The 10,321-nt window shown below is 43.4% G+C and overlaps 1 protein-coding gene across 1 annotated transcript in view; it reads right to left on the reverse strand.

Annotated features, from left to right (window-relative positions):
* LOC105537115 (CDK5 regulatory subunit-associated protein 1-like) overlaps window positions 1-10,321 on the reverse strand; it is a 61,697-nt gene that overhangs the window by 4,609 nt on the left and 46,767 nt on the right. Inside the window, exons 2-3 of the mRNA XM_011976604.1 lie at window positions 9,702-9,832; window positions 6,094-6,243 (exon numbers count right to left, since the gene is read on the reverse strand). Coding sequence (XP_011831994.1) covers window positions 6,094-6,243; window positions 9,702-9,832 — 281 coding nt within the window. The remainder of the gene's footprint in view (window positions 1-6,093; window positions 6,244-9,701; window positions 9,833-10,321) is intronic.

The following is a 10,321-nucleotide window of genomic DNA, read 5'->3' on the forward strand; positions in this document are numbered from 1 at the left end:
TTTTTTTTTTTTTTTTTTTGAGACAGTTTCGCTTTTGTCACTCAGGCTGGAGTGCAATGGCGCGATCTCAGCTCACTGCCACCCCCTGGGTACAAGCGATTCTCCTACCTCAGCCTCCCTAATTGCTGGGATTACAGGCACCTGCCACCAGGCCCAGCTAATTTTTTTGTTATTTTTAGTAGAGACAGGGTTTCGCCATGTTGGCAAGGCTGGTCTCGAACTCCTGACCTCAGGTGATCTACCTGCCTCAGCCTCTTAAAGTGCTGGGATTACAGGTGTGAGCCACTGTGCCCCACCTGGTAATGACATTTTCTAAAACTCCAAGTGCTGTCAGACCTCACAGGCTAAAAAATGCTGGTGGCAAAGGCCAGGGAGGCTTTGGAGGGCAACGAGGCTTCCAAGGAGGCAGAGGAGGAAGAAGAGACCACAGCTACAGGAGAGAATATGAAGTTTGAAAAGCTTCTTCTATCCTTGTCTTTTCCTCATCCATTTGAAAGGACTTGGGTTTTTACTCTGTGCCTGATCTATCACAGAGCCTTCTGAGGACATTCCAAGACAGTCTACAGTCCTGTGGTCCACTTGGAAATTCAGACAGATAACATTTCAAGGGGAGAGTTGGTTTTGACTGAACACTCATGAAAACTTTTAAAGAAGTGAGTGACAGAGGTAAACCACATCTCTAAGTTTTGTTGGTTTTCATGTTTTTTATTTTTTTGAGAAAGGGTCTTGCTCTGTCACCCAGCCTAGATAGAGTGTGGTGGTGTGATCACAGCTCACTGCAGCCTCTATCTCCTGGGCTCAAGTGATCCTCCCATCTCAGCCTCCCAAGTAGCTGGGACTACAGGACTGCACTACCACTGTCTCTTATACACATCTAGATGTGTATAAGAGACAGACTTTACCCAGTCTCATACTAATCACTCATGAATGTTCTGGGATTGTCTGGCCTGGATTACTTGCCGTTACTGAATAGACAGACTGAAAGGCAGAATCTCCATCACAACACCCAGAAGACAGAGCCAGGAAAATACTAACATCACTATGATGGGATGAACTTCTAGAGTCTACAGAAACCCTTCTCTTCCAGCCATGATAAAGAGAGAGAAACAAGTTTACCCTTCAGCCTTATAAATAATAACCAGCAAATTGGGCAAAATACATGAAACAACCGTTTTCGGATACTGGACAAGAAAGATCACACAAGACTGTGAACTGCGAGAGAAGGAAAACAAAGTGAGCCCCCCAATCACCCCTGCTTTCTGCCAGAAGGCAATGCCAGACGGGAGCCTGTGAAGCAGGAGGGGAGAGCCCACGCACAGCACAGCGGTCCTCCCTGCGCTGAAGAGAGAGGGATCAGGCTCCAGGGAGCCTGAAATAGTTAGAAACTGTAAAGCAAATTCTAGAAAGGAGGGAGCGAAGCAGAAAAAGAATTTCAGAAATATGCAGGGGGTCCTTATGAGTCTTCACTGAACACTAACACTCGCACAGGTAGCATAAAACTCCATGAAGTCAGGCAAAGAGAGTAACCTGGGAACTGTCCACTGAACAGTTCTGAGAACTCACATGTGGCTTGGAATCCACCACCAAATAGAAGAGTTTATGGATTTGTCACAGTCGTAAGTTCCTGGAGGGTAGAAATTATGCTCATCGGTTCCTTGGGATATATTTACTAGCAACTCCTGACAGAAGGCCACATCTTAGTAGTGAGGCCAAACTATCCAGAGAATAAAAAAGTTTTTTTGGCTAGGCGCGGTGGCTCACGCATGTAATTCCAGCACTTTGGGAGGCTGAGGCGAGTGAATCACCTGAGGTCAGGAGTTTGAGATCAGCCTGGACAACATGGCGAAACCCCATCGATACTGAAAATACAAAAATTAGCCAGGCATGATGGCGCACATCTGTAGTCCCAGCTATTCGGGAGGCAGAGGTTGCAGTGAGCCGAGATCATGCCACTGCACTCCAGTGTGGGCAACAAAGTGAGCCTCCGTCTCAAAAATTAAAAAAATAAAAAAATTTAAAAAAAAAAGGAAGGAAGGGAGGGAGGGAAGGAACAATCTCTGTGATCTCTGGGACAGTATCAAGTGGTTGGACATACGTGTAATTGAAGTGCTGAAGTGGTGGAGGTGGGTGGAAGAGGAAGCAGAGCAAAAAAAATCTGAAGAGTAACAGGTGAAATTTTTCCAGATTTGATGAAAACTATAACTCCAGAAACTAAGAAGCCTCTAAAAAATCCCAAAGAAAACACAAAGGGGTAAACACAAAGAAACCACCCCCAGCCACATCAAATTCCTAAAAACAATGATAAAGCAAAATCTTAAAAGCAGCTAAAGAAAACGGCATAGAGTAAAGAAGAACGACCACAAACCTGTCAGAATCATGTATGTCAGAAGTCAACAGAATGATACCTTCAAAATGTCAACCTAAAAGTCAACACTCGGTGAAAATATATTTTTAAAAGGAAGGTGAAATATAGATCTTTTCAGACAAACAAAACCTGAGCGGCATCACTGCCAAAAGACCTGCATTACAAGCGATGTTAAAAGAAGCCTTTCAAGCACAAACAAAACGATGCCCAGTGGAAACGTGAACGTACACAAGGGATGAAGAATGCCAGAAATAGTAAATGAGTGGGTAAATACAGACTTTTTTCTCTCATTTATTAAAGTTCCTTTAAAAGATAATTGTTTAAAGCAAAAATAACAATGATTTAGGGATACAAAAGTAAAACTCTGGAACAATAGCACAGAAGGAGGAGGAAGGGACAGAAGTATATCATTATAAGAATCTTACATTAAACACACTGAGTGGTACCCAGTCCGGGGTTAAAATAATGAGCCAAAAAGAATCCAAAGGGCACATAATCTGCCATTAGAAAATCAAGTTCTGACTACATGCTATATTCTTAAGTAATCAAAGACACAGGAAGGAGTTCAGTCTTTAAATGAATACCGCTTTAGGGAAACAACCTTCAGCTGAGGTTTAGAGTCTCTACTATTTCCTACAAAATACTTACTAGTTACAAAAGGAAAAAGAGTAACTTTACAGTCAAGAAGGCTGGGAGACAGTATCTTCCATGTTTTCAAAGTTAACATCATCAGTAATGAGACAAATCAAAACTGTACGCCACCTCACAGGATACGATTAGAATACAACGTCCTCTCTCTGGTATTCCTGCCAAAGAATGCATAACCTGAATCTTATCATGAAAATACATCAAATTAGGGACCTTCTACAAAATAACTGGCCTGTAATCTTTAAGTGTCAAGGTCATGGAAGTCAAAGAAATAATGAGGAACCATCCTAGACTAAAGGAGACTAGAGAGACATGACAGTTAAATGCAACATGTGGTACTAAACCAAATCCTTTTCCTATAAAGGACAGTTTGAAGACAACTGGAGAAACTTACATGGGGTCTCAGGATTGGATAGTAGTAATCTAACAAGGTTAATTTCCTGATTTTCATAGTTGTACTACAGTTATCTAGGAGAATGTCCCTGTTTGTACAAGATACACATTACAGTATTTGGGGGTTTAGGGACATCAGGGCAGCAACTTACTCTGAAATGATTCAAGGGTCTTTGTAATACACTGCAACTTCCCTATGGGTTTGCAGTTGTTTTACAATAAATTTTTTTAAAAAAAGAGAGTTCAGGCCAGTGCAGTGGCTCATGCCTGTAATCCCAAAACTGTGGGAGGCTGAGGTAGGAGGATTGCATGAGTCAAGGAGTTTGAGACCAATCTGGGCAACACAGCAAAACCCGATCTCTACAAAAAATTTGAAAAATTAGCCAGGCATGGTTGTACACATTATAGTACCAGCTACTCAGGAGGTTGAAGCAGGAGGGTCAATGTGAGCCCAGGGAGTTCAAGGATATAGTGAGCTATTGTTACACCACCACACTCCAGCCAGGGCGACAGAGCGAGAGACCTTCTCTCAAAAAATATAAAAAATAAATAATAAAATCAATTAAATTGAGAGTTCAGGTTCTATGATTTGAAAAAAACCAAGTGTAAAAGAACATTCATGAGACAAACAGGGAAATTAGAACACTGAGCAAATATTTGATAATATTAAGAAAGCTGGAAGTGCTCTGGAAATCTAAAAAGAATATTAAGAAACTGTTGTCAATTATTGTCAGATATAATAGCACTTTGTTTATAATTTTTTTAAAGTCGTTATCTTAAAGGCATATATACTGAAGTATTTACTGAAGAAATATCTTTTTTTTTTTGAGATGGAGTCTTGCTATGTCACCCAGGCTGGAGTGCAATGGTGTGATCTTGGCTCACTGCAACCTCCGCCTCCCAGGTTCAAGCAATTCTCCCACCTCAGCCTCGTGAGTAGCTAGGACTACAGGTGTGCACCACCATACCTGGCTAATTTTTGTTTTTTCAGTAGAGACGGGGTTTCACCATGTTAGACAGGATGGTATCGAACTCCTGACCTCAAGTGATCCACCCACTTCAGCCCCTGAAAATGCTGGGATTACAGGCGCAAGCCACTACGGCCAGCCTCCATGTCTACATATGTTTAAAATTCTCCATAATGTAAAAAAAAAAAAAAAGGCAGAGCGATTATAGATGCTGGAGATAGAGCTGTATCAAATACTGACTCTGCCACACACTAGCTGTGTAACCTTAGGGAAGTTATGCTCTGTCTCTGAGGTCAGTACCCTCCTGCACAAAAGGGAGCTAATAACAGCACCTTTCTCCAAGGACAGTGGTGGCATTCTGTGCTGATGGCCATAAAGTGCACAGTTCCTGGCAGACAGTAAATGCTGAGTGATGTGAGCCACTATCATCTTTTCTGCCACTCTGGACATAGCAACTTGGTGTTTTAAATTGGCCATGTCTGGAGGAAAGAAAGTCTCCTCTAAGAGAAAGCAATGACTCCAACTGCTAGCCTTGAAAAACCTATTTATTCTCTAGCCCCAAGTAAGTAATGGCTATGTTGGATGTTTAAGAGCTTTGTGGTCGAGAGCAGTGGCTCACACTAGTAATCACAACTCTGGGAGGCCGAGGTGGGTGGAGTACCTGAGGTCAGGAGTTTGAGAGCAGCCTGGCCAATATGGTGAAATCCTGTCTCTACTAAAAACAAAAATTAGCTGGGCATGGTAGTGGGTGCCTGCGATCCCAGCTACTCTGGAGGCTGAGGCAGGAGAATTGCTTGAGCCTGGGAGGCAGAGGTTGCAGTAAGCCAAGATCGTGCCACTGCACTCCAGCCTAAGCGAAAGAGTAAGACTCCGTCTCAAAAACAAAAACAAAAAAAGGCCGGGCATGGTGGCTCGTGCCTGTAATCCCAGCACTTTGCGAGGCTGAGGTGGGCGGATAACTTCGAGACCACCCTGGTCAACATGATGAAACCCTGTCTCTACTAAAAAAATGCAAGAATTAGCCAGGCATGGTGATACACACCTGTAATCCCAGCTACTCAGGAGGCAGAGGCAAGAGAATCGCTTGAACCTGGGAAGCAGAGGTTGCAGTGGGCTGAGACTGTGCCACCGTACTCCAGCCTGGGCAAAAGAGCGAGACTCCACCTCAAAAAAAAGGCCGGGCCTGGTGGCTCACACCTGTAATCCCAGCACTTTGGGAGGCCGAGGCGGGTGGATCACGAGGTCAGGAGATCGAGACCATCCTGGCTAACACGGTGAAACCCCGTCTCTACTAAAAAATACAAAAAACTAGCCGGGCAAGGTGGCGGGCGCCTGTAGTCCCAGCTACTTGGGAGGCTGAGGCAGGAGAATGGCGTAGACCCGGGAGGCGGAGCTTGCAGTGAGCTGAGATGCGGCCACTGCACTCCAGCCTGGGCGACAGAGCGAGACTCCGTCTCAAAAATAAATAAATAAATAAATACTTTTTTTGTGTAAATCTAACAAAACATGGACAAAATCTGTATATTGAAAACTACAAAAACTTTGATTTAAAACATCAGCCTGTAGTCCCAGCTACTTGGGAGGCTGAGGCAAGAGGATCACTTGAGCCCAGCAGTTTGAGTCCAGCCTAGGCAACATAGTAAGGAAAAAAAAAAATCAAAGATCTAATGTTCTGAAACATAAAAAACAACAGAATAACACAAATACATATGGCCTCACCCCTTCCACTAGCACCAGCTGGGTACAGCCCACAGAGATCTGATTGGCTTTTGTTGCTTCTTCACGGAAGACAGTGATAAGTTCCTCCAAACGCCTTAATTTTACTTCTTCCGGGACATCATCCTTCAGCCTATGATATGCCCGTGTCTTCTATTAAAAAAAAAGAGGAAACAGAGGTCACCCAGGACTTGTAGAATCTATTCTTAATGCACAGAGGGACACCATGTTCATTCTACCTACAAGTTACAGACACATGTACAGAAACCCAAGCCAGAGCCAAGAGCTTTCTCTGGCTCTGGGAGCATTCCAAGATAGAAATGTAGTGGAGTCACATTTTTGCAAGGGTTAAATTCTAAATTTAGCACATGAAAATCACAGACTCAAAATTACTCTTCATATTTATCCTAACATTACACTTATACATATACCAAATGGCTCATATACACTAGGTTACTCAGCAGCACTATTTATAAAGACATAAGATGCAATGCAGCCTAAATGTTTCATTAGGCAAGTAGTCACAGAAATTATGGTTTATCTATACAATGGAATATTGTGCAGCTATTAAACAGAATGATAGTTCTATATGTACTAATGTGGATTGTTCTCCAAAATCTACTGTTACTTGAAATAAGCAAAGTACAGATGAACACATATAACTTTGGTGTAGACAGAATACATACAGGCATGCTTATGAAAACATGAAATATCCTCAGAAAGTTATAAAAGAAATTGCGAAGAGTAGTTGCCTTAAGGGAAGGAACTAAAACATTAGGCAACCTAGGAAGAAGGAAGAACTACTCATGTACACCACTTAAACTTTTGAATTTTATACTACAAGCATGTATTACCTAGTCCAAAAGAAAAAAGGGAATTTATCCTTAAAACGCCTTTAAATCATTCAAAACCACAGTGTGTATATATATCTTTATGGCATGAGCTCATGCTCAGTACAGCTGGAGAACCACTGAGCTAGACAAAAGTATGGAATAAAAGGAGTATCTATATACCAAAGTCTGGACATTCAAACCAGTCTGCCTTGAAGAGAAGATCCACAGAGGAAAATGGAGAATCCTAAAAATATTGCAGAGTTTACTCCATTCTGTCTACTAACAACAATAACTTACCTCTGTTGTGCATTTACTATGCATGAAACACAACTGTAACTGCTTTAAACATATTATCTTACTTAATCCCCAGAACAACCCTATGAGGTTGGTACTAATGTTATCCCCATTTCACAGATGAGGAAACCAAGACATTTGCCCAATGTCACACAGTTTTTGTTTGTTTTTTGTTTTTGTTTTTGAGACAGAGTCTCGCTCTGTAGCCCAGGCTGGAGTGCAGTGACACGATCTCAGTTCACTGCAAGCTCCACCTCCCGGGTTCACGCCATTCTCCTGCCTTAGCCTCCCGAGTAGCTGGGACCACCATGCCCAGCGAATTTTTTGTATTTTTCGTAGAGACGGGGTTTCACCGTGTTAGCCAGGATGGTCCCGATCTCCTGACCTCGTGATCTGCCCACCTCGGCTTCTCAAAGTGCTGGGATTACAGGCGTGAGCCACCGCGCCCAGCCAATGTCACACAGTTATTAAGTGGCAGAGGCACAATTTGAGTGCTTGCTCTCATTCACTAGGTTCTTGATTAAGTTCCTGTAACCTTAACCCTAACTTAGGAATTCAGTCCCAAAGTGAACATTCATATTCACTGACCATAGGATGCTTCTCCCACACGCTGAAAACCCATTTCCCATCCCTAGGATTTTTTTTTTTCTTTTTTTGAGATAGGGTCTCACTCTGTTGCCAAAGTGGAGTACAGTGACACAATCTTGGCTCACCACAGCTTCAACCTCCCAGGCTCAAGTGATCTTCCCACTTCAGCCTCCCAAATAGCTGGGAACACAGGCATGTGCCACCACGCTTGGCTTTTTTTTTTTTTTTTGTAGAGACAGGGTCTCCCTGTTACCCAGGTTGGTCTGAAACTCCTGGGCTTAAGTGATCCTCCCACCTCTACCAATCCTAGTATTAAAAAGGTTTTCTCAGGCCAGGTGCAGTGGCTCACGTCTGTAATCTCAGCACTTTGGGAAACCAAGGTTGGCAGATCACGTGAGGTTAGGAGTTGGAGACCAGCCTGACCAACATGGAGAAACCCTGTCTCTACTAAAAATACAACATTAGCCGCGCGTGGTGGCACATGCCTGTAATCTCAGTTACTCAGGAGACTGAGGCAGGAGAATAGCTTGAACCCAGGAGGCAGAGGTTGCGGTGAGCTGCCATGCCATTGCACTTCAGCCTGGGCAACAAGAGCGAGACTCTGTCTCAAAAAATTAAAAAAAAGAATTTATCTTGGGAGGCTGAGGTGGGTGGATCACGAGGTCAAGAGAGCAAGACCATCTTGGCCAACATGGTGAAACCCTGTCTCTACTAAAAAATACAAAAATTAGCCGGGTATGGTGGCATGCACCAGTAATCCCAGCTACTCAGGAGGCTGAGGCAGGAGGATCGCTTGAATCCAGGGGTGAAGGTTGCAGTGAGTCAAGATCACACCTCTGCCCTCCAGCCTGGCGACAGAGCGAGACTCTGTCTCAAAAAAAAAAAAAAGAATTTCTCTTGCATATTTGTGATGTCCATGGAAAAAAAGCAAAATAGAAACTAACAGTTCCTCTGAAGCTTCATCTCTCCAAAACAATAAAAGAGACATGAATAGATACATACATCGGCACAGTTACGCTGTCCACAGAACACTATGCAGTGGCTTTAAAACAAATGAATTAGTCGAGGTGTCATGACTCACGCCTTTAATCTCAGCACTTTGGGAGACCAAGGGGGAAGGACTGCCTGAGCAAGACACTGCTTCTTAAAAAAACAAAAAAAATAGTTTGGTTGATGGCAGCTCAGTAACAATGACAATGAAGTCATGGGTTCAGTCATTCGTCAGCCAGCTTTTCTGAGACCCCTGGCCACAGGGGCCTTCAATCTCCTGCCCAAACACAAGCACACTGCCACAAAGGTGACTGAGGGAATGAGGAGTGAACCATGCAAATCCATGACTACAATCAAGAAAATGACAGTCAGCCAGGACTATCCTTCTCTGCAGGAAAAGTGCACTAATCTCTCCTTTCCTAATCTCCTTCTGCTTTGTTTTCCTGGGAATCTGTTTTGTTTCTTGGGAAGCTTCCAAGTGAGTTCACTTGCCTAGGAAAACAGAAATGAGGAACCACTGAGGATGGTTGCGAAGATGACCAGGGGCCCCGGTAAAATAAATCACACCTGCAAACCAAAAAGGAGTTCTGCATGTTAAGAAACAATCTTAGATTTCTTATAAAGAAAAGGTTTTCTCCTTCCATATTCAAATTGTAAACAATCTAAACATAATGTTAAAATATTTTAATGAAGAGGAATACTGGCACAGTAATCATGTATCACCAAACTGCTGAACTATTTCAAAGAGTAGACAGAGTGGACTAGAAAAATGAAAGGAAGTGAATCGTAAGAGCCTGTGGTTTCTCAAGGACTGCCTTGCCACCACTCTCTCTTCTGCCCAGATCTCTACAATCACCTCCAAACTGGTCAGGAATGATGTCAGTGCTCCCCAACCCCAGGACTCACCTGTCTCATGCTGTAGGCAAAGAGGAAGCCCATGTTGTACTGAACTTCCCGGAGCAAAGAGACTGTCTGGACGTGATCTTCCTCCGTCTCACCACAAAAGCCAGCAATGAAGTCGCTGCTGAGGCTCACACCTGTGACACACAGCAAAGGATGACAGGTCACTGCTGTTTACCTTCAAGGGAGGCCTTTGGCATATGTGGATTACAAGGGAGGGATAGCAACTGTAAGGCCCTCCCTAGGACTATTCAGCCCATGCATAAGTAAAACAAATAGTCAGTACAGAGTAAGGCAGGATGGGCCTCTTCATCCACAGCATTCCATGACAGAGACTAGCTTCTTGGCCTACATTTCCCCTCAGCACTAGAAAAGGTATTTCCACTTCCAGTGCTGCATTTAGGGACACAGTAGGAGTCCACATTTTCATTTTAGTCCTTTAGTTTTTACCAGTGAAAAGCTTGTGGTGTTTCATACAAAAATATATTTCTGAATTTGGTTTCATACAACAATCATTTAACACAGTAGTAGCAGCTGGGTGCAGTGGCTCACCCCTGTAATCCCAGCACTTTGAGAGACTGAGGTGGGCGGATCACTTGAGGTCAGGAGATTGAGACCAGCCTGGC

The sequence above is a fragment of the Mandrillus leucophaeus genome, unplaced genomic scaffold (genome assembly GCF_000951045.1).
Source record: "Mandrillus leucophaeus isolate KB7577 unplaced genomic scaffold, Mleu.le_1.0 Scaffold1018, whole genome shotgun sequence".
Classification (NCBI taxonomy): Eukaryota; Metazoa; Chordata; class Mammalia; order Primates; family Cercopithecidae; genus Mandrillus; species Mandrillus leucophaeus.